General features: G+C 40.1%; 1 protein-coding gene across 7 annotated transcripts in view; it reads right to left on the bottom strand.

The window, feature by feature from the left end:
- The window catches only part of PRKN (parkin RBR E3 ubiquitin protein ligase), a 1,206,600-nt gene that overhangs the window by 1,113,600 nt on the left and 67,410 nt on the right, over nucleotides 1-25,590 (bottom strand). The window contains exon 2 of one of the 7 annotated variants that reach the window (XM_025294963.3): nucleotides 11,600-11,733. The exons of the other annotated variants lie outside the window; for them this stretch is intronic. Coding sequence (XP_025150748.3) covers nucleotides 11,600-11,606 — 7 coding nt within the window. The 5' untranslated portion in view covers nucleotides 11,607-11,733. The remainder of the gene's footprint in view (nucleotides 1-11,599; nucleotides 11,734-25,590) is intronic. 7 annotated transcript variants of the gene reach the window in all.

The raw sequence follows: 25,590 nt of genomic DNA, 5'->3' as shown, positions 1-25,590 counted from the left end.
TAATGTTAAATTACTATAATTTTTATATGCTCCTAATTCTACTATTGGACAACACATCTTTTTTTTTTTTTTTTAATCTCCTGTGGAAATAAGTCACCAGAAAAAAAAAAAATCTCAGCCACATAAATTTATTCTACTAATCTGACATGAAATAAACACTCAACACAAATACATAAGAAGAGCAACACATCTTTGGCTAAATTATGCTTTGAAATTGTTGAGCTCTCTCCCTCTGGTGTGGAGCAATGTAGAAAACCAACCAACAAAGAAGGTTCCAAACCTCTATTTTACCAACAAGGTTACTGTTCAAGGGTGATAAAGAGATCATTAAAGGTAACACGCTGCCTTGTTCCAGGCATCTTAAGGGATTTATTGGGCAAACACGTGCAGATCCTAACTGTCTCTGAAGCTTCTCAAGAGACCTCGACTGCTGTAAACAGTGACATAGGACGCATGTAGTGCAAAACATCAATGAGAAGAGAAGACATGAAGAGGCAAAATATAGCTAGAGACACAGACGGTTAGACTGAGATCCCAGGGTATCAAATCTGCAAATAAACACACATGCACACACACATACAACACTCCAACTGGGGCCAGACATCCCATATAACTCAAGAATTCTAACACCCAGAAGAGGCTTCTGTTAAGAACCCCTGAGCAAAGTGGACAGAAGTGAGTGGAAGCTGGACACACAGGTTTCCCATCAGGACTGGACCAACTCTTAAGCTTTCACCTCTACTTGGCCTTAATTTGAGTCCCAGAGAAGTTAATTCAATTCACACAGAATCTCTAGCTTGAAATTAGGAAGAAATGAAAAACTACAATTTCATATTTGACTTCTGTATTCTCTCCTTCCCTAGAAACTACCTATTATTTATAAAATTAAATAGTGAAACAGTACCTTAACTTAAAATGTTAGCAAATCCTTGTAAATTTGGGTCATTTCTTAGGTTAATGAGAAACACGTTTTTCTTCATTTAGTTTCCTTAAAAGTCACTAACTTATGTCACTTGTTCTTAAATTTACTTCATCAGTATTAATTTTTATGCATTAATTTCTAATTTGCGCAATATTTTTTCTGCACAAAACTGGATTTTCAAGCCAGTGGACGACAAGACTAAAACTGCTTGAAGAAAGCATCTCTAACAACTCCAAGTGCTACAATATAATCAGTGCAGATGATGTTTTCAGATTCTTTCATAGTCTCTTTCAGTTTCATTCATGATCAGCTAAAAAAAAAAGACAAATTCTGAATTGCTGAAATGTGAATTCCCTTCTCAACTTGTAATTTGTTTCAGTAGACAATGTATTTCCCTCTGTAAAGAATTCCACATTATTTATTTTCCTTTATGCCTAACAATAAAAGTAAAACAACAATATCCCAAAATGGTTGTTACTACTGTTCAACTCTTTGAGGCACAGAATGAATGAAAAGCTTTCAAACAACTCTTTCATGGTTTAATATGTAAGTACAGATGGATGACACAGTGGTAAACAATCATCCCGCCAGTGCAGGAGACAGGAGGCGTAAGAGACTCAGTGTCAGTCCCTGGGTGGAGATGATCTCCTGGGGCAGGAAATGGCAAGCCACTCCAGTGATCTTGACTGGGATATCCCAAGGACAGAGAAGCCTAGCGGACAATAATCCATGGGGTCACGAAGAACTGGACAAAACTGAGAGACTGAGAACACACAAGAACAGATAGGCCAGACCAAAAAAAAAAAAAACTGTTTTAGACCAACTGAAGAAAATTTTTTATTAAGGAAACAGGAAAGGCGATAGATTGTCTACAGCTATAGACGCCCCACCATGCACACACCTCTCTCCACACCTCTGCGGTTCTGCCGCTAACTAGGTCAGGCCTGCCCGTCTGCCTCGAGGTCATCTTGCTTCACACCACTATAAACATTCTCAAGGAAACAAAGACCTGTTTTGCATTAAATATTCTAAAACAGTGTATTTTATATTTTCCATAATCTCATGCTTATCCCAACCTGTTTATTCCTTAGAATGCTCTACTTGGGGAAATGGCACCACCATTCCCCAGTTGCTCAGGCCTAGTAAAGAACAATTTTTGAAAAGGTAAAACCATGACTTACATGTAAATGTCAAATAAACACGTGCCAAAAATTTTATATACTCAGTAATTAATGAGGAAAACTGAAAAATGTTAAAAATCAGTTAAAATGGGAACTTGAAGAGCAAGGTGCTTACAATCAGTTTTAAAAACTAGTGCTACGATTGCTCTAATAGATACGAAATGAGTTATGTCCAATGGGGCAATAAATGATACATTTTAAATCATCTTTTCCACCAGGCAGGAAGTACCTGCATCTCTACCATATCATAATCTATATATTGACCTCTTCCCCTACAGTTATGAAATAGGTCAGAAAACAGAAAATCAAAGGACAAAGCCTACACTGAACTGAAGAAACGCCTAGTAGCGCCTGCTCATTTCTATTCTTCAGAAGATTTTTCTGATATTCTTACCCCTTGATCATAAATAATCCCCACAGATTGTTCTTTAAACAGAAAGTCTAGGCTCATTAGGTTTAACCTAATTATTCAGAGATGCAATGCAGCAAGGGTCCTGATTAAAAATACGAGTCTTCTTGAGTTTGCTCTGCAAATTTAGGGCCTTACAGTACTGAGTAACTATGAAGGATTGAGAATTAACTTTTCTCTGCACTTTTTGTTTAGTGTCTCTTATAGGATTAGATTCTTAAATCCTCAATTATGTTTTTATTGTGAGTCTAGAAGACCAAGTCCAAGAGACTTTCCCCAACAGATTTCACCTTTGTCTATGCATCTGGGTGTATTCTTCTCTTCTTGGATTCCAAAATTTTCTCAGCTCTCTGATCTGGCAGGGGACCGACCACACAAGTTATGAGGCTGGCACCGTGTAAGCCAGTTTCTACGCCAAGGTTCTTGGGAGGACTCTGTAGGCATTAAACTACATTGGTCTTCATACAGGCTTCCAAGGGAGTACCTCTCTCTAATAGTGAGCGATTCATACCTGATTCAATGACAATCACTCTCAAAAGTTGTATTAGTTGCACAATTGATTTTTCCAACTACATTCTGGTAAAAAGAGGGCAAGATCCTTACGAATCTATTCACCAATAATTAGATTGCCAAGTAACAAATATTAGTAAAATTGTCATTTCTGAATCCTATGAGACAAGTAAAAATCAGATACCATTAAAATACTTCACTTCAGTTTACCACACTAAAGTCTATTACACTGAGACTTAAAGACATCTCAAGAAAGAGAAAGGGCTTCCTCACAGAACCATGAAGAATACACCATTCAAACAGTACCAACAATGTCCAAATAAATTTCTCTCATCAGTTCATTCAGTCCTTGGTGATTATGTCTCACTCCACCAGATATCGTTTCATCTGCTGCTGGACTGAAGAAAGACCTGGAAGCCCTGCCTCTGGCCCTGGTCTAGTCTGAGCATTTCTAACAGTGCCCGCTTGGAAGCCTGCTCTCAAACTTGTCCACTGAAGTGAAGTAGCCCACGGAGCAGTACCGTTCCCCCCATAGATTCTGAGACTCTTCCTCGTTGAAAGTACAAATTCCCACCTATAGCTCATAGCAGAGCCGTCAGCAAGCACTAGACAGAACAACTGTTTGATAACGAGACCATTACTGTCGTTAACTTATTATAGTAACCAATAACATCACAATGCACAAGAGGAAAATTAACACTTGGGATAGAACACGTAACTATTTCATAATCGTTTCCTCTGCGAGTTAAAAACATATCAGGGACACTGACAAATATCCAGTGCCTTTGCAAAATGTGTACTAGCTATAAAATATGTATATAAGTAAATAATATTTTGCTTCTACAATCTTAACCTATTGAAGGTTGACCATCTTTTCATATTTGACAACTTAACCTATGCGGCTCTTATGACAGCTTGGGTTAATTAAGAAACATAGAACCACCAAACAAACCTCATATTTTCTTCGTATCTTTCTACTTATAAAATGAAAGAACAATCTTTCTGATTGTCCAGAGGTCCTCTGGAAAAATGCAAAGACAGTTTTCAGCATAAAAGAAAAAAAAATTTTTCTAAATTTCACACCAAATCTAAGGAAGGCCAAATCAAGAACTGGCAAAAAAGCTTTTCTTAGTTAATTAAGATAGAAGCATGGGAGCATGAAAAACAATGCTTAGTTATTTATCAAGATAAAAAAAAAAAGGCACGGGAGTATATGGAAACTTTGGTTCTTCACAAGAGAGGAACCACTGGTCATCAGTCTTGGCTGTTGTTTGCATGCGTTTGTTTTATTTTGTCTTTGTAAACAATCAAAGACATGATGAGATCAACACAAAGCTGAGAAAATTATTCTTGAGATACAAAATCCCTGCCACATGGGCAAATTACTCAGCAGGTAAAGAAGAACCTTTTACCATTCTTAGTTCATATAAGATCAATTTATCATTTTAAGAGAGTGAGTTAATTTACAGCTTTGTATTTGTGCAATGCTTGGTGGTAAATGGAATACTTCCATTTCCTTATTCTCTCTTGTAAATAAATCCTATCAAAACTGAGCAAATTTTACTAAAAATTTAATACATTCCATTATTTCTTATCAGATTCAGATGCTGCAAGGCAAGGCAGGGAAAATTGCATTCCCCCAGTCAGTCTCTCTAACTGGCATTCTCACTCCTTCATTCACCCTCCTATGCTGGGAGTTAACTAGTCCTTTAGGGAAACACTGGTCTCATTTTTCTCGTGATAAGCCAAAGAACTCATGCAGCTGTGTTCCTTTGTCATTATTGCTTCTACTGATAATAATTATTAGTTATGACTTTTAGCAAATTTAATAGCTTCTACTTCATAGAGAAGGATGGGAGGTAGTGAGACCGTCTGTCACACACAGTATTTTACCAGGTCAGCAAAGCTCACAGACATACACCACACAGTTTTCTGTGACCACATTCCTCTCTTTTCTACCTTCCGAAAGTGCCAAAAAGGAACACACTCGTTTATTTTTATTCATAAATTAAGAGTCAAAAAACTTTTTTTTAATTTAAATATCTTTAGCATTAATTTAGTATACTATCTTACCAACTGATATACCCAACAGAATGCAGAGTGTCAGAGAATAGCAAGGGGAGATAAGAAGGCCTTCTTCAATGAACAATCCAAAGAAATAGAGGAAAACAACAGAATGGGAAAGACCAGAGATCTCTTCAAGAAAATTGGAAATATCAAGGAAACATTTCATGCAAGAATGGGTGTGATAAAGGACAGAAAAGGTAAGGACCTAACAGAGGCAGAAGAGATAAAGAGGAGGCAAGAATACACTGAAGAACTATACAAAAAAGGTCTTAATGACTCATAATTACAATGGTATGGTCACTCACCTAGTGCCAGACATCCTGGAGTGTGAAGTCAAGTGGGCCTTAGGAAGCATTAGTATGAACAAAGCTAGTATAGGTAATGAAATTCCAGCTGAGCTATTTCAAATCCCAAAAGATGATGCTGTTAAAACGCCGCACTCAACATGTCAGCAAATTTGGAAAATTCAGCAGTGGACACAGGACTGGAAAAGGTAAGTTTTCATTCCAATCCCAAAGAAGAGCAATGCCAAAGATGTTCAAACTACCTTACAACTGAACTCATTTCACATGCTAGCAAGGTTATGCTCAAAATCCTTCAAGCTAGACTTCAGTAGTACATGAACCAAAAACTTTCAGATGTACAAGCTGGATTTAGAAAAGGCAGAGGAACCAAAGATCAAATTGGTTCCAACACTGGAAAGTCAACATTCATTGGATCACATTACAATATACATATCGTCATAATGGAACTGCTTTCTTGTTTACTACTTTATTGCCCACTATTCCACTGCATACTGACAGTTATTCTAATATCATGACTGTCTGTGGTCCTTTTTACCTCCCTAATTGTTATGATTCTTACTACAAATCACATGAATTATCAAGGTAAGGAGGAAGGAAGGGAGGGAAGGGGAGGATGAAGAGAGGAAAGGAAAGAAGGAACAAAAAAAGAAATAAAGACAAGTCGTTATTATCTCATTCAAGGAAAAGGCTGGAGGAGGAAGCACCTAACTGGAAATCCAAAAGATGAAATCTCCAATGCTGTAATTGACTTCATACTTGTTTTTTGTTTTTTTGCCTTTTGGCTGCACGGTGCAGCATGCAGCACCTTAGTTCCCTGACCAGGAAATGAACCCACAGCCACTGCATTGCAAGCACAGATTCTTAACCACTGGACCAACAGGGAACTCCCTATAATTGATTTTTGTGCATCTCCAAATAGTCAGCTCAGTTATGCACCTGAGCACCCTCCCTGCCTTACAGAAGACAGCTGAGAGCAGCAATACAAAAGATCTATTACAGCTCTTCTTTTTTAGTGTTCTCTTTTACAGAATAAAAAAAAAGACTGAGTCAGGTGTTCTTCAATTATTTCTTTGATACCTAGGATTTTTTTGATGTCATAGCTGTTGTCTTTTGGAAACTAAATTGTGATTGATTTTTTTAAAAAACATTCATAATAAAGGAGTAAGTAACCAGTCAGATATAATTAAGAGATTACATCAATCTCACTCCTAAGTGTCTCATCAAAAGATTCTCACACACATAAACAAAAACCAGTCTTGTTATTTCCAGAGCAATTGTTCATAAACTTTCTAAAGCAGATCCCAGTTTTCCTAGGCAAAATGAAGATACCAAATATGTGAAATAAATAAGTTCCTAAAAAGTAAAGAGCTACAAGAAAAAAATGGTCAAGAACAGAAAGTACACAAGTAAAACAAAACTGATTAGGAAACTAAAGTAGTATAGAAAGTTATAAAATAAAAAGTCAAACTTATTCCCCTACCCCTCTGGGCAGTGTCTTCAAGGGTTAACACTATTAGCAATTTCTTGTCATTCCGTCTAGAATAATTTTTATACATTCATCCAAATATATTTATCTCAAAGGTAGTATTTTGCTAACTAAATTTACAAAAATAAACCAAGGAGGATATAGAGTCCGGTTTTTGAGCAAAAGCTTATTATGGAGTCAAATGTCACAGAGGACAATTGCAGACTCAAGAAATTCTAACACTCACTTTAGTCAGGTAACTTAATTTGATTACTTAATATTACAAGTCTGTATTCAAACACATGAGCAGCTAGACTATTAATATAAACTGGTTTTAGCAGCCTGTCTTAAAAATCTCAAATACAGAAATATGGATGAGATGTAATAAGTTTGGTTTCAAAGTCGAATTACTAATAATATACAGAAGTTGGTTGAATTCTTTACTTGTGAATACAGCTCAAACAAACAAAAATGCTCAGACCTCTGAGCAAGCATTAAGCTAACATTTTACATTCACTTTGTGTTGTACAGCTAACTAAGGGGCGCCAGAGGCCAGCAGGCCTTGCTGCTCACCTAGGAAATAGAAAACCTGCTTCTATGCTCACTGTAATCACAGTCTCACAATTTTCAATGCCTTCGATTACTTTTCTTGCCTATCTCCCCTCTCATCCATTTCATCACTCCTCTGTTGCAACAAATAGTATGGAGAAATGCTTTCAGTTCCTGTTACAAAACCCCATGTTAGAGTTCCCAGTTCTAGGGATTTGAGTCAGCCCTGTGCTACCCTTGCGACTCGGCCGGTGAAGAATCCACCTGCAACGCCGGACACCCGGGTTTGATCCCTGGGTTGGAAAGATCCCCTGGAGAAGGGAAAGGCTACCCGCTCCAGTACTCTGGCCTGGAGAATTCCATGGACTGTGTAGTCCATGGGGTCGCAAAGAGTCAGACACGACTGAGTGACTTTCACTTTCTGCAACTGTAGCGAAAAATAATTGTCTATGTGTTGATCACTAGAAAGTGTCCCAACTATTCCCCTATACACCCCCCAAACTATTTTCAGAAAGGTCACAGCATGTCTATCCTAAAACTAAGAACCATTTGAGGCTACAAGTAAGGAGAAACTGACAGCACGGCGCAACTCAAGACCAGAACAGTGACCACCACATGCGCCTGCTTCGAAGAGCGAGACAGCTTTCTCCCAAAAGCTTCAAAATGCTCTGCCTAAGAACATACTTTGTACCACATTTTCATCACATATATTCTCTGCCCTGAGATTTTACATTACGCTACATGAGATTCCAACAGTCAGTCTCCCTGTATTTACAAGAATTCTTTCATTATGCAACTCTTCTGAGGAAATTAAAGTCTTGGTTATCTTTTTCTCTAAAAAATCATATTAATACTGTGTGAGGCAGCTCCCTTTTACCAATAAGCAGTTATCTCTTGGCTTGGCTCACAATGTAGATATGAGTATGTACGAACATATTGTAGCTAACTTTTATCTGTTGACTTGGCTAGGTGGTGGTGGCCAGTTGTTTGATCAAACATTCATCTAGATGCAGCTGTGAAGATGACTTTGTAGTTGTGATTAACACCTGCAATCAGCTGACTTTAAGTAAACTATCCTCCACAATGTAGATGGACTTCCTACAGTCAGTTAAAGAGCAAAAAACCTGAGATTAACTGGGAAAGGAATTCAGCCTTAATTCTGTCACATAAAATTCCTGCCTGAGTTTCCAGCCTGCTGGCCTGCCCTAAAAATGTCATACTTGCCAGGCCTCTTAGCCATGTGAGCCAATTCTTTAAAATAAATCTTACTACAGCTCTCTTATTACATCTATCTAACCTTGGTTCTGTTTCTCTGGAACCCCAACTGATACACATATCAAATCTCTGTCAACACAATATTCAACACATATTTATTGAGGGCATTTATGTGTCAGAGACATTTCTTTGCCAACAAAGGTCCGTCTAGTCAAGGCTATGGTTTTTCCAGTGGTCATGTATGGATGTGAGAGTTGGACTGTGAAGAAGGCTGAGTGCCAAGGAATTGATGCTTTTGAACTGTGGTGTTGGAGAAGACTCTTCAGAGTCCCTTGGACTGCAAGGAGATCCAACCAGTCCATTCTGAAGGAGATCAGCCCTGGGATTTCTTTGGAAGGAATGATGCTAAAGCTGAAACTCCAGAATTTTGGCCATCTCATGTGAAGAGCTGACTCATTGGAAAAGACTCTGATGCTGGGAGGGATTGGGGGCAGGAGGAGAAGGGGACGACAGAGGATGAGATGGCTGGATGGCATCACTGACTAGATGGACGTGAGTCTGAGTGAACTCCGAGAGTTGGTGATGGACAGGGAGGCCTGGCAGTTCTTGGTGGGATTCCCAGGTGGCTCAGTGGTAAAGAATCTGCCTGCCAAAGTGGGAGACCTGGGTTTGATCTCTGAGTCGAGGAAGACCCCTGGAGAAGGAAATGCCAACCTACTCCAGTATTCTTGCCTGGGAAATCCCGTGACAGAGGAGCCTGGCGGGCCGCAGCCTGTGGTGTCACAAGAGTTGGACAGGACTTAGCAACTAAAGAACAACAACTCGTCCAGGTGATGGTGATATAATAATAGAACTGACAAAAGTCTGTATGTCCACAGAGCTCATACTTTAATTGTACTGAGATGAGAAGTTAAATTTTTAGGTAAAGTGACCATGTGATTTATCACATAATCCAGGACACTTTAAAGGTGAAAAGGGGCACAAGTAATAATTATGCCAGGACAGCATGCCTAAACCATAAATATTCTGGACAACTCAGCCTGATATAGATCTCCTTAACCTTTGGTAAACTTTGGGCCCATCTACCCCAAAGAACAATGTATTTGGTTAAGTAGAGAGAGCCAAAGAAGTATATAATTAATCAAGGTTGAGTCACAGACCTACAAGGATCTCAGATTCACGGTGCCAGTGGGTTCATATTCCAGTTATGCCTAGATCAATTACATATTATACAAAGCATTCAACTTTTATGAGTCTTAATCATGCCATTTAGAAATCTATATATTAATGAGAACTAATGAGAATCTGTAAATCATGTATGAAAGGAGTTGTGACATGACAGACATTCAATAAAGAGTATATAAAAATAGATCGGCAGTCTTCCCGGTGGTCCAGTGGTTAACAGTCCGCCTTGCAATGTGAGGGAAACCAGCTCGATCCCCAGTCTGGGAGGGTCCCACCTGTCGCAAAGCAGCTAAGCCCGTGTGCCACAACTGAGCCTGAGCTCTGGAGCCACCGAGGCACAACTACTGAAGCCCGCACGCCCTAGAAAAAGCCTGCGCCCCACAAAGGAAGCCACCGCAGTGAGAAGCCCGCACTCCGCAACGAAGAGCAGCCGCCGCCCTCCGCAACTAGAGAAAGCCCGAAGGCAGCAACAGAGACCCCAGGGCAGCCAAAAATAAATAACTACTTTTAAAAAAAATAGATCACCAAAATAAGCAAGGGTGGGGATAGTTTCGCTTATAAGTCTTTCTATTCTCCTTGACCATTTGGCCCTGGAAGGAGATAATTCTATTAAATGCAACAGTAATAATGAAATTACAGCCATGCTTATAACAATTGGGAGCACAGGCATGCATGGCTGACTCAGTCCGCCATTTATCATTTTAATATTGCTAGAAGTTACTCTGGATTCACGTTTCAAATGTCTACATTCATGAAACCAAATTCTACACCAACACACACTAAAGTGGAGGCTGGCTCAAAAGGAAAGCTGCCAGTTGTCCAGCCTGGCTGGAAATGGCTGCCAGGAAACAATGGTGAGGACGCTTTCTCTGAAGCGTCTCGACCTAAGCCAAAACAGCTATAAACACGTCATAGCATTTTTGAAGCAGGTTTGACAACTCTTTGCTGTTGCTGTTTAGTCTCTAAGAGAGTCCTGTCTGACCCTTTGCGACCCCATGGACTGCAGTTTGCCAGGCTCCTCTGTCCATGGGATTTCCCAGGCAAGAATACTGGAGTGGGTTGTCATTCCCTTCTCCAAGGGATCTTCCTGACTCAGAGGTCAGTCGAGCCCACATCTCTTAAATTGGCAGGCGGGTTCTTTACCCCTGAGCCAGTGGGGAAGCCCTTGATAAATCTTTATCCTCGGCTAAAACCTCAGATTGAACACTGTGCCATGCACACTAGCTATCTGCAAAAAACATAAATACCTCTCAGTATGACCTCAAAAGTAAGAAAAACCCTCCTTTCTCTCCCGTCTTTTTTTCTACTGGCTTATTGCAGGGCCCCATGGTCTTACTCCATTCCCTTGGGATCCTCTCAATACAGGCGTGAGCCAAGGCGATCTACTATGAAAATGATATTCTAATTCTGAGAAACGATGGATGAGGTTGCTGAATTGTAAGGACAGCTCAGGTGTGACAATCCTTTCAGAATGCAAAGTCCTAAATGATGCCAAGCTGTGTACAGTTCCTTCCATACGGCAGAGACAGTAGCTAGGGTAGAGGGGAGCAGGAGACCTAAGGAGAGGGAAGATCTGAGTCCCAGTGCCTTTTCCCCACAGGCAAGAATGTCCAGAGCTTCCTCGTCCACAATTAACTGCTATTACTGACATCACTCAGCGGCCACGAGTTTGAGCAGACCCTGAGAGATGGTGAAGCACAGGGAACCCTGGCGTGCTGCAGGCCCTGGGGTCACAGAGTCGGACACCACTGGAGACTGAGCAATAACAACAACAAAGCAGGGCTGATTTACCTTTCATCGTTGTTAGTGAGTCCAAGCTCCCTCCGAGATGAGTTGTTCAGGCAAACAATGAGACCGTATTCAGACTCAAGAGGATGGCAGAGGAAAGTCTCAAAACAGCTTTGTTGAGGTCAGGATGTCAGGTTCTAGAGTAAAACAGAGAAGGGGAGGAGTTGAGGGAGTAAATTATAAAGCCACAATCTTGTAAATCTCTCCTGGAAAGGCCAACCTCCAGGAGGGGAGGGGATCTGTTAATCTCTTCTTTCTTTTAACCATTCACCGGTGGGCAGAGTCAGATTATTTTCCTGTGAGCTGAACAAAGGCAGAGGGGCAGGGTTCCCCCAGGCAGGTCATTATGTATGATTATAACAACAAAAGCAAAGACAAGCAAAGGTTAAAATCAAAGTAATAGATCCAACATGGAGTTAGAATTGGCCTTTTCCTGCAAATCAAGACAATAAGAGATCATTCTGCAAAATGTTCGAATTGTTATTTACCCTTCAAAATTTCCTTTCAAATCTGATTCATTAAAGAGAAAACCAATTTTCTTAATAAACAGAAACTCACATTATTTTCCTTAATAAACAGAAACTCACATTCTTCCATACTAAACGAATGTTCTAGTCTTTTAATAAATCCAAATATGATTTTCTAACCAATTCTGTATGTATAATTATTACAAAATCAATTTAACTAATTAAAATGCTATTGATCTTTTATTGAAGTAAATTTAAAAGATGCTTTTTTTAAAATATCACAGAAAAGTTTCAAAAATAATAAAAAGATAAAAAAGTTATTATTATATAAATGATTTTGGCCTTCTTACCTAAAGCAAAGTTGTTAGGCCTTAAATAATTTATCTCATTTTTATTGAATGAATACTATCTGACATCCATTTGGCTAAAAAAGTACAATCAAAATTGTATTAATTCATGGATATTTAAAAATTTCCTTAATAAACAGAAACTCACTTCAGAAACTTATGGATATTTAAAAATTAAAAGACGCTTACTCCTTGGAAGAAAAGTTATGACCAACCTAGATAGCATATTCAAAAGCAGAGACGTTACTTTGCCAACAAAGGCCCGTCTAGTCAAGGCTATGGTTTTTCCAGTGGTCATGTATGGATGTGAGAGTTGGACTGTGAAGAAAGCTGAGCACCAAAGAATTGATGCTTTTGAACTGTGGTGTTGGAGAAGACTCTTGAGAGTCCCTTGGACTGCAAGGAGATCCACCCAGCCCCTTCTGAAGGAGATCAGCCCTGGGATTTCTTTGGAAGGAATGATGCTAAAGCTGAAACTCCAGTACTTTGGCCACCTCATGCCAAGAGTTGACTCATTGGAAAAGACTCTGATGCTGGGAGGGATTGCGGGCAGGAGGAGAAGGGGACGACAGAGGATGAGATGGCTGGATGGCATCACTGACTCGATGGACGTGAGTCTCAGTGAACTCCGGGAGTTGGTGATGGACAGGGAGGCCTGGTGTGCTGCGATTCATGGGGTCGCAAAGAGTCGGACACGACTGAACGACTGAACTGAACTGAAAAATTTCCTTAGAAAATTGTTATTTAATGGTTGTAATGTGGTGATGGTGGTAGTGGTTTAGTCACTAAGTTGTATCAGACTCTTGCCACCCCAGGGACTGTAGCTCACCAGACTCTGTCCATGGGATTTCCCAGGAGTGTGTAGGAGTACAGGAGTGGGCAGCCATTCCTTTCTCCAAGGGATCTTCCCAACCCAGGGATCGAACCTGAGTCTCCTGCAGTGCATTCCAACATTTAAAAAGGAAACAGTAGGGACTTTTTTGCTTCCTGAAACTTTACTGAATAGCTTATATATTAAGGCATACAGACATAGTCATATCTTCTTTGAGTATTTACAAAGAAAAAGAATACACAAATTAATACTAATTAGCAAAGAAAGAAAGAAAGAAATTGAAGTCGCTCAGTCGGGTCCGACTCTTGGCAACCCCATGGACTGTAGTCCACCAGGCTCCTCTGTCCATGGAATTTTTCAGGCAAGAGTACTGGAGTGGGTTCCCATTTCCTTCTTCAGGGGATCTTCCCAACCCAGGGATCCAACCTGGGTCTTCCAAATTGCAGGCAGGTGCTTTACCATCTGAGCCACCGTGGAAGCCCCAGTTAGCAAGTAAAGCAAAGCATATTGTCCCTTAGGTTTTATGAATGTTCACATGGAATTTACTCCTAAAGAAAGTTTAATAAGTTACAGCATTGAGAAAATTGTTTTAATTATATCGTTATAACAGAAAAAGAAAAAGAAAAAAAAAAATATATATATATATATATAAAGGAATTACAACAAGCCCCTTTGGAATTCAATCACAAAAAGGATAGATTCAATTACTTGGGAGGTCTTTTGTGCTTTGAGATAGATACAAAGAAAATGAGAGGCAGACTTGGGTCATCATTAAGTTATAATCCCATATGGCATTTCCTCCTCAAAGCTTCAGCTACAATCCATTTACACTGAATATGAGCTGCAAACCAATAATTACAAACACACATACACTCATAAATGAGAGATAACTATACTGAGTGAAATGTAAACTGACTTTTATTTATTCACTAATAGTAATTTAGAATATTAGTGGCATGACACGGTGTACTCCTCAAGGACCATATATACCAGGAATTCACCTTATAGATAAAAAAAATCCCATTATTAAAAAGCATGTTAGGCTCAATTAATATAAATTCTTCTTGAACAGGAGAGAGTTCAACATCAACTTATGTCATTCTAAATGCTAATCTACACTCAAGCTTAAAAAATATAAAGTAGCCTGTACCCTCAGAATAATACCCAGAACACAGTTAGGATTCACCAGCAATAGCTATTGTATAAACTTTAACCTATTGGCAATTTTTCAGCTATGAATGTCAGAGTTAACTAAAGAGTAAACAAGAACTGAATTAGGATATAGACAAGCACAATTCATTCTCAGTATTTTTTCAAATTAGTTGATCATGAAATAGCCTATGAACTTTAAGATTTTTATCTAAGACCCTAGGCAGTGACTACCAATGAAATGAAGCTGGCAGACAAGATGAAAAATATTGGTTATTTATGACCTGTGAAGGCTTCCCGGGTGGCTCAACCAGTAAAGCGTCTGCCTGCAATGCAGGAGACCCAGGTTCAATCCCTGGGTCAGGAATATCCCTGGAGGAGGAAATGGCAACCCACTCTAGTACTCTTGCCTGGAAAATTCCAGGTACTGAAAAGCCTGGTAGGCTACAGTCCATGGGGTTGAAAAGAGTTCACTCACTCACTCAACTCATGAACTGTGACCTGGTCTTCCCCCAGAAATTCAGATTCCAGTGAATTAACTCATAACCTCATTTTACATCCTGTTACTTAAGCTAAAAGGATGCGTGTCATCTATGAACCTCTCCTTCACATGCCCTCCACATTCAGCATCACGTCTACTGTTTCAGAGACTAAGGTCTGTCTGCTCACTGCACAAGAGGCCAATAAATCCAATAGACAAGGTGTTGAGGCAAATACGACTTTACTCAGAAAGCCGGCTGGCCGAGAAAATGGCAGACTAATGTCTCAAAATAACCATCTTGTCATGGTCTAAATGCGAGGCTCTTTTATAGAATAGAGAAGAGGGAAAACTGAAAAAGTAAAGACCATTATTTTGCAAATATCTCCTAGAATGGCCAACCTCAGGGAAGTGTTAGTCACTCAATTCTGTCTTACCCTTAGCAACCCCAGGGACTGTTGCCTGCCAGGCTCCTCTGTCCTTGGGATTTTCCAGGCAAGGATGCAGAAGTGGGTTGTCATTCCCTTCTCCAGGGGATCTTCCCACCCTGGGATCAAACCCAAGGAGCCCAAATCATGGTCTCCTGCATTGTACATAAGTGAAAGTGAAAGAGTTACTCGCTCAGTTGTGTCCTACTCTTTGCAACCCCATGGACTACATGTAGCCCACCAGTCTCCTTTGTCCACAGAACTCTCCAAGCCATTCCCTTCTCCAGGGCAACTTCCCAGAGGTCAAACCCTGTAGGCAGGGGATGTATTCATCTCTTTACACAGAGGGGCAGGGTTCCCTGAGGCTGGTCATTAGGGAGGAGATGTGTTTATCTTTTCAGGCAGAGGGGCAGGGTTTCCTGAGGCTGGGGTCATTATGTATGATGATAATAATAAAGGGCTTCCCTTGTGGCTCAGCTAGTAAAGGCTCTGCCTGCAATGCGGGAGACCTTGGTTCAATCCCTGGGCTGGGAAGACCCCCTGGAGAAGGGAAACGTTACCCACTCTAGTATTCTGGCCTAGAGAATTCCATGGATCTCCATGGGGTTGCAAAGAGTTGGACACAACTGATAATAGTAAAAGCAATGTAAAAACAAAGGTTAAAGTCAAAGAAACAGATCCATTAATGAGTCAGAATTTCGCTCTTCCCTGCAACACTACTGAATTGCTTTCTAAATATCAGACCTGACCTGTTAGCACCATCCTCACCACAGCACTCCAGTACAAGTTCCCAAAAGCTTCCTTTCATCCTTACCTGTCCCCTGTAACCACTGCACCCTCACTTCAACCAAGGCATTTGCCCTGGAGAGCACATAATGCCACCACCATCCCCACCCAGCTCTACAATAGTTTACATGCTGCTTCATAGGCATTTATCTCTAATTCAGGTAGCTCAGTGGTAAAGAATCTGCCTTCTATGCAGGAGCAGTTGGAGATATGGGTTTGATTCCTGGGTCTGGAAGATCTCTAAAATAGGAAATGGAAACACACTCTAGTATTCTCACCTGGAAAAAGCCATAGACAGAGGAATCTAGCAGGCTACAGTCCATGGAGTTGAAAAGAGTCAGCCAGGAATGATCAACTAAGCACAAAGTCCTTCCATTATCTGGCCCCTTCTGATATGGTCCAACCTCAGGTCATACACCCTTCCTCCCCTTAGCATTCTGGCCACACTGCCTTTTATCAGCCCCAGACATGGATCCCCAGGTATTTCTCCCACCACAAGCTTTGGGCAGGTTCTTTCTACTATTCTTCTGATATTTGGTGTTGCTGTGCAGTTGCTAGGTCTTGCCTGACTCTTTGTGACCCCCTGGACTGTAGCATGCCAGGCTTCTCTGTCCTTCACCATCTCCTGGAGATTGCTCAAACTCATGTCCATTGAGTCAGTGATGCCTTCCAACCATTTCAGCTTCTGTCATCCTCTTCTCCTTCTGCCTTCAATCTCTTTCAGCATCAGGGTCTTTTCCAATGAGTTGGCTCTTCCCATCAGGTAGCCAAAGTATTGAAGCTTTAGCTTCAGTATCAGTGTTTCCAATGAATATTCAGGGTTGATTTCCTTTAGGATTGACTGGTTTGATCTCCTTGCTGTCCAAGGGACTCTCAAGAGTCTTTTCCAGCATCACAGTTCAAAAGCAGAAGTTCTTCAGCACTCAGCCTTCTTTATCATTCAGCTCTGACATCTTTACATGACTACTGGGAAAAAACCATACCTTTGACTAGATGGACCTTTGTTGGCAAAGTGATGACTCTGCTTTTTAATATGCTGCCAAGGTGCAAGTGTTTTTTAATTTCATGGTTGCAGTAACTATGCACAGTGATATTGGAGCCCAAGAAAATAAAGTCTGTCACTGTTTCCATTTTGACACCATCTATTTTCCATGAAGTGATGGGACTAGAAGACATGATCTTCATTTTTTGAATGTTGAGTTTCAAGCCAGCATTTTCACTCTCCTCTTTCACCTTCATCAAAAGGCTCTTTAGTTTCTCTTCACTTTCTGCCATTAGGGTGGTACCATCTGTATATCTGAAGTTGTTGATATTTCTCCCAGCAACCTTGATTCCAGCTTGAGCTTTATGGAGGCTGGTATTTCACATGATGCATTTAAGTTAAATTGATGTATTAAGTTAAATAAGCAGGGTGACGATATACAGCTTTGACATACTCCTTTCCCAATTTGAAGCCAGTCCATTGTTCCATGGCCAGCCAGTTCTAACTGTTGTCTCTTGTCCTGCATACAGGTTTCTCAAGAGGCACACATCTGCATTCCCTTCTTTTTCTTCTTTTTTTTTTTTTTTTTTTATTGTTAGTTCTGAGGTCAGCTATACTGTCACTCCCTCAGAACGCCTTTCCTCACACTTCCTTATAGACCTTTGTGATACTGCCTACACTTGTCTCGGGTTTACTCCTATTGCTCCTTGGAGACAGGTACTGTATTTCTGACATTCCTGTTCATATCATACCCATAGCACCTGGTACAGTCTCTAGCAATGGAACATGCCTAATAAATACCTTTTGAAAATTAGCAAGAATGCATGAATGAGCAAAAGAATGAATAGATACAATTATCCATAGTTGATTATCACATCCTTGACACAGCCAGTACTATAGAACAGGGGTCCCCAAACTTTTTGGCACCAGGGACTGGTTTTGTAGAGGACAACTTTTTCACAGATTGGGTGGTGGAGGGGTGGGTATGATTTTGGTGTGGTTCAAGTGTGTTGCATTTATTATGAACTTTATTTCTAGTATCATTACATAAGCTCCACCTCCGAACACCAAGCATCAGATAGATCCTGGAGGTTGATGACCCCTGCTATAGAAGATTTAGTTTCTAATTCAACAGAGATTTGTTTGGTGTGCATGGCATTATGTTTATTTGATAGGTATATTTGTTCAGTATTACAAATAAATAACCAAATCGGCTGCAGTAATAATCACACACGGGTGTGATTAAAATCCTCAATCTATACTAACAAAGCTCCTTAAAACCAAATTTGAGTAAATGAGATGGCTGGATGGCATCATGGACTCAAAGGACATGAGTTTGAGCAAACTCCAGGAGCTAGTGAAGGACGGAGAAGCCTGGCATACTGCAGTCCATGGGGTCACAAACAATTGAATGTGACTGAGTGATTCAACAACAACAATAAAAGTTATGTTAATTCTCAATCAACAACTATTTTTATTTCACTAATTTAATTATTCCAACAATTATTAATACTAAATTTTTAGAAAAACACAAGAAGCTAAGCACCAAAACAGTTCTTTTTAGGAGTTTTCAGGGCAAAGAATACATACTTCATCTACTGAAAAAGCATGAAGCTATCCAAAAGTTTTAGAATTGCATATAGCAAAATTCCACAATGATAAATTCCACACAGCAACTTTACTTCTATGAAAAATTTGTTAACTTTAAAAGACTTTAAAGTCAACACTTTGATGTTCTCAGAGTCTCTCTGTCATGGGTACAGTTCTCTAGAAGGATAGCAAAAGGGAACAGCCACCCAAGGAGCCAGTCTACTGGAGAGGATTGCTAGGAACAACGCAGAGGCTGCCTAAGCAGGAACCAGACAACTCACCTGATGAACCACCAACAAGCACCATTCCACAGAACTCTGGATTTTAAGGGTCTCCTCTTTTCTCTCATTTTTAATAACAACCAACCTTTGCCTTTCAACATTCAGAAAACAAAGATCATGGCATCTGGTCCCATCACTTCACGGGAAATAGATGGGGAAACAGGGGAAACAGTGTCAGACTTTATTTTTTTGGGTTCCAAAATCACTGCAGATGGTGACTGCAGCCATGAAATTAAAAGACGCTTACTCCTTGGAAGGAAAGTTATGACCAACCTAGATAGCATATTAAAAAGCAGAGACATTACTTTGCCAACAAAGGTCCATCTAGTCAAGGCTATGGTTTTTCCAGTGGTCATGTATGGATGTGAGAGTTGGACTGTGAAGAAGGCTGAGTGCAGAAGAATTGATGCTTTTGAACTGTGGTGTTGGAGAAGACTCTTGAGAGTCCCTTGGACTGCAAGGAGATCCAACCAGTCCATTCTGAAGGACATCAGCCCTGGGATTTCTTTGGAGGGAATGATGCTGAAGCTGAAACTCCAGTACTTTGGCCACCTCATGCGAAGAGTTGACTCATTGGAAAAGACTCTGATGCTGGGAGGGATTGGGGGCAGGAGGAGAAGGGGACGACAGAGGATGAGATGGCTGGATGGCATCACTGACTCGATGGACATGAGTCTGAGTGAACTCTGGGAGTTGGTGATGGACAGGGAGGCCTGGTGTGCTGCGATTCATGGGGTCGCGAAGAGTTGGACACGACTGAGCGACTGTGCTGAACTGAACCTTTGCCTATGTTGTTTCAACTGACTTGTATAAACCATTTCTTCATCAAATAAGAAAAGTGAATGCTAAGACATATTTCCATTTTGTTTCTTAATTGGTTGTTTTCTAGTTTTGCAAAATAATACATTTAAAGAAATTTCCATATGCTTCACAGTACTAGGAAATATAAGAGTTTCGATTTCATTCAAAGGAGAATTTAAATACAGCTGTCTGAAGTGCTCCAGGAGTTCCTGAGCATTTTTACATTAATGCTCCACATATAAGTCACTTCAAGTCAGAAATAAAGTGGATGCATCACAAATTTATAAAGTCTATTTCATGAAATATGTTATCTACTGTATGTAACAGTTATCATCAAAGCCCCGTGAAAGATAATTAATAATCAGCTACTGTTAAAATAAGGGCAGTAGAAACAACTCAAGCACTGAACAGGAAGCCATAAAATACCATTTAGAGTTCCAACTTGGCCATGAACTCATTATGTGATCTATAATGAAACACTGAGCCCACTTGGACTTTGGTTTTTAAATAAGCAGGTGAAGAGCATGGGCTGTGGGATATCACAGTCCTTGCAATGTTACTGGTTCTAAAGATATTTGTGATATGGTGTATTCCAGCATTACCTGGATAAGACATCTAAGGATAACATTCTTTAGTGTACAGAGAATGGTAAAGCAAGTTTTACTACTACTTTCTTAATTGATGCAAAAGTGCCCATACTTTTACATCTTTTAATATGGTATTTTTTTTAATTCCATTTTTATTAACTTTCTCTTCTCCTAAAAAAAAAAAAAAACTTTCTTACCTACCAAACTATTAGGATCAAATAATATATCTTATAAAAATACTATGTTACTGGCATGCTACGTTTGAGAATTTAACATGCAGATGAAGACTTCAAAATTATGGCCCGCACAGCAACTGTAACTCAGCCTATTGGATGCAGATATGTAGCATCTTCTTATTAGCAGATATGCAGTAAAATGTATGCCTTAATATATACTGTTTATGCAGTCTACATGAATTATGCTTGCTTTGAGGACTATAAACTTGGAGTTTTCTCCTCAAAACTTTAATTCTTAGTCATAATTTCACATTAACATAAGGCTGGAGCAACATTTTTGTCAGAGTAGTTCATATATCATCGTATTTCTTTGAAGGAGACACAATAACAAAATAAAATATATAAAAACAGGAAATTAGAATGTTTTTATTCCCGTCTATATTGAGGCATATGCATATGGTCATGCTTGAAAATTGTCCTAGGGTAGGCATAACATGCTTTCCTAGGGTAGAGAGATAAAACATTAATGTCCTTGCTTAATATCAATATTAAGCAATAAACACCATATGAGGTTAAAACTTCAGAATGTGATTTTTTTTTTACTAAAATCCTAAGGGTCTATGTTTTGATTTCTAGGTTATATATAAAGTCTATGGCATTCATATAACAGAAATTAGTGCTGGATATACATGTCCCAGGGGGCTTCCCCAGTGGTGCTAGTAATAAAGAACCTGCCTGTCAATGCAGGAGAAATAAGAGATACGGATTCGATCCCTGGATCAGAAAGATCCCCTGGAAGAGGGCACAGCAACCCACTCCAGTATTCTTGCCTGGGAAATCCCATGGACAGAGGAGCCTGGTGGTCTACAGTCCATAGGGTTGCACAGAGTCAGACACCACTGAAGCAACTTATTAGCACAGCTACATGTTCCAGAGGCCTGACTCCAAACTGTAGTTGTTCAGTCGCTTAGTTGCGTCCAGCTCTTTGCAACCCCAAGGACTGCAGCACGTCAGGTTTCCTTGTCCCTCATCACCTCCCGGAGCTTGTTCAAACTCATGTCCACTGAGTCGGTGATGCCATCCAATCATCTCATCCTCTGTCATCCCTTTCTCCTGCCTTCAATCTTTCCCAGCATGAGGGTCAAATGGACCTAGTTAATTTGTGAATTCCTGATAGTCCAACTCCTGGCCTGAAATCAGAAGCTCTGTTATTAGCCCATATGAATACAGCAAACAAAAAACAAACAAAATTCTACAGGGTTCTGGAAAGTCAACTATTACAGTGGAATCAATCACACATGCGGGTATAGAGGCAGAGCAATGGAGCAAAGTGTTGAGATTATGGTAAACTGGAAATGCCTTCAGAGGGTAGCTTCTCTGACCAAAAAAATATGTTCAATAAATTATTACTTGTAATTAGTAACAGTACTCTGCTTAATGAACTCCATGATGGTGATGTCATAACCATATCCAAGAACTAATTTCATGTGTTTAGAGAGTTAAGATATGAAAGATATTCAGGCTATTTATGTCATTCACATTTAAATCTAGATTTTGGCATATTCTCTACTATAATTAAGCAAATTAAACTCAGTAAATTAAAATGACTGAACAAAAACATCTGCAAACTACGTATGGCAAAAAAGGCCCCACAAAAATGAATGAGGGACTCTAGATATTGTCTGTAGACCTGAGCTCTCTCACCATGACTCCACTCTCCTGTCACAGTTCAATCACCTGTGGCGATGTGGTAGGGTCAAGAGAGCTCTGGGCCCAAAGCAAATGCCAAGTTATTAGGTAACACTATCATCTGTGCATTTCGGTTTCTGCCACTCCAAATCTGAAATGACATGTGTTTCTATCTCACATAATTATTGGAAAGAGATGATGCACTTAGTAAAATTCTAGAATTCAGAAAAAAAAAATACTAACATAAAATACTATGAGAATAATTCTGAGATTTTGAAGTTACTTACATAAAGAATGCAACATGTTGCCAACTCTTGTGACAAAATCAAACACTTGCATGGTACATCACTCTCAAATCCTGCTGAAATTTAACCAGGTGCACTTAAAATAACTACTTTGCACATTGGTTCCATAGAAGGCAATGGCACCCCACTCCAGTACTCTTGCCTGGAAAAATCCCATGGACGGAGGAGCCTGGTAGGCTGCAGTCCATGGGGGTCGCTGAGTCAGACATGACTGAGCGACTTCACTTTCATTTTTCACTTTCATGCATTAGAGAAGGAAATGGCAACCCACTCCAGTGTTCTTGCCTGGAAAATCCCATGGACGGAGGAGCCTGGTGGGCTGCCAGTCCATGGGGTCGCTAAGAGTTGGACACGACTGAGCGACTTCACTTTCACTTTTCACTTTCATGCACTGGAGAAGGAAATGGCAACCCACTTCAGTGTTCTTGCCTGGAGAATCCCAGGGTCGGGGGAGCCTGGTGGGCTGCCGTCTATGGGGTCGCACAGAGTTGGACACGACTGAAGCGACTTAGCAGCAGCAGCAGCAGCAGCAGCAGCAGCAGCAGCAGCATACACTACTTACAACACACTATAATGATCTTAATGATTTTTCAGTGGACAGGGACTGTATCTCTTCAACTTTCTTCAGTCAAGAATAGCTCTTATACAAAGGTATTCTTAAGAAAATGCTTGGAAAGAGCCTGTGCTGTGCTATGCTTAAGTCACTCAGTCATACCCAGCTCTTTGTGACCCCAGGGACTGTGGCCTGCCAGGTTCCGCCATCCATGGGGATTCTCCAGGCAAGAACACTGGTGGGTTGCCAGTACTCAATCCCAACCCAGGGACTGAACCCAGGTCTCCCGTATTGTAGCCAATGATAGTAATATAATATTTACTTATAATAAAACAAACAGAACATTCAGCACTCATTGCCATGTAAACCTTATACAAGATAACCTTATGATTAGAATGTAAATCTTTACACATTGCATTCTCAGTAAATTGACTGACAATCAGGTATTTAAGATACCAAAATCACATAAATCACCTGGATTGCAAATATAGCTCAGGATAAATTGTATTTCAAGGAGCTTAAGAAAAAAATTTAAATAGTTAATTGCACTTAAAAGTTTTTTAAATATTTAAAACAAACACAGGTCTTATCACTTTTCTGACGGAAAATGCAATGACTAGTATATTCTATGGAGATAGGTAGGCAGGTAGATAAATAGAGATGTAAACATATAGCTACATATATAGATGCAAAGAACCAAGTTGTAAGAACATTGAAAATTCTTTAAGTAACATACATGGTTAGTGACTTTAAAAAAGTATAACTTTTTATGGGTTAATCATTTATAATCTCTTACATCTTTATAATATAGTAGGAAGTTAAAGCAGAGAAGGCAAGAGCACCCCACTCCAGTACTCTTGGCTGGAAAATCCCACGGATGGAGGAGCCTGGTAGGCTGCAGTCCATGGGGTTGCTAAAAGTCGGACACGACTGAAGCGACTTAGCAGCAGCAGCAGCAGCTTTTCACTTTTCACTTTTATGCATTGGAGAAGGAAATGGCAACCCACTCCAGTGTTCTTGCCTGGAGAATCCCAGGGACTGGGGAGCCTGGTGGGCTGCCGTCTATGGGGTCGCACAGAGTCGGACACAACTGAAGCGACTTAGCAGCAACAGCAGCAGGAAGTTAAAGTGTTAAAATATATTCCTTTTTAACTATACTTAAGGGACTAGATCTGACAGATAGAGTGCCTGATGAACTATGGACGGAGGTTTGTGACACTGTACAGGAGATGGGGATCAAGACCATCCCCATGGAAAAGAAATGCAAAAAAGCAAAATGGCTGTCTGGGGAGACCTTACAAATAGCTGTGAAAAGAAGAGAAGAGAAAAGCAAAGGAGAAAAGGAAAGATATAAGCATCTGAATGCAGAGTTCCAAAGAATAGCAAAGAGAGATAAGAAAGCCTTCCTCAGCGATCAATGCAAAGAAATAGAGGAAAACAATAGAATGGAAAAGACTACAGATCTCCAAGAAAATTAGAGATACCAAGGGAACATTTCACGCAAAGATGGGCTCGATAAAGGATAGAAATGGTATGGACCTAACAGAAGCGGAAGATATTAAGAAGTGGCAAGGATACACAGAAGAACTGTACAAAAAAGATCTTCATGACGATGGTGTGATCACTCACCTAGAGCCAGACATCCTGGAATGTGAAGTCAAGTGGGCCTTAGAAAGCATCACTACGAACAAAGCTAGTGGAGGTGATGGCATTCATTCCAGTTGAGCTATTTCAAATCCTGAAAGATGATGCTATGAAAGTGCTGCAGTCAATATGCCAGCAAATTTGGAAAACTCAGCAGTGGCCACAGGACTGGAAAAGGTCAGTTTTCATTCCAATCCCAAAGAAAGGCAATGCCAAAGAATGCTCAAACTACCACACAATTGCACTCATCTCACATGCTAGTAAAGTAATGCTTAAAATTCTCCAAGCCAGGCTTCAGCAATACGTGAAACATGTACTTCCAGATGTTCAAGCTGGTTTTAGAAAAGGCAGAGGAACAAGAGACCAAATTGCCAACGTCCGCTGGATCATGGAAAAAGCAAGAGAGTTCCAGAAAAACATCTATTTTTGCTTTATTGACTATGCCAAAGCCTTTGACTGTGTGGATCACCATAAACTGTGGAAAATTCTGAAAGAGATGGGACGACCAGACCACCTGACCTGCCTCTTGAGAAACCTATATGCAGGTCAGGAAGCAACAGTTAGAACTGGACATGGAACAACAGACTGATTCCAAACAGGAAAAGGAGTACGTCAAGGCTGTATATTGTCAGCTTGCTTATTTAACTTATATGCAGAGTACATCATGAGAAATGCTGGGCTGGAAGAACCACAAGCTGGAATCAAGATTGCTGGGAGAAATATCAATAACCTCAGATATGCAGATGACACCACCGTTATGGCAGAAAGTAAAGAGGAACTAAAAAGCCTCTTGATGAAAGTGAAAGAGGAGAGTGAAAAAGTTGGCTTAAAGCTCAACATTCAGAGAACGAAGATCATGGCATCTAGTCCCATCACTTCATGGGATATAGATGGGGAAA

The sequence above is a fragment of the Bubalus bubalis genome, chromosome 10 (assembly GCF_019923935.1).
Source record: "Bubalus bubalis isolate 160015118507 breed Murrah chromosome 10, NDDB_SH_1, whole genome shotgun sequence".
NCBI lineage: Eukaryota > Metazoa > Chordata > Mammalia > Artiodactyla > Bovidae > Bubalus > Bubalus bubalis.
The sequence above is the reverse complement of the archived record's forward strand: the minus strand, read 5'-3'. Positions and strand labels throughout refer to the sequence as shown.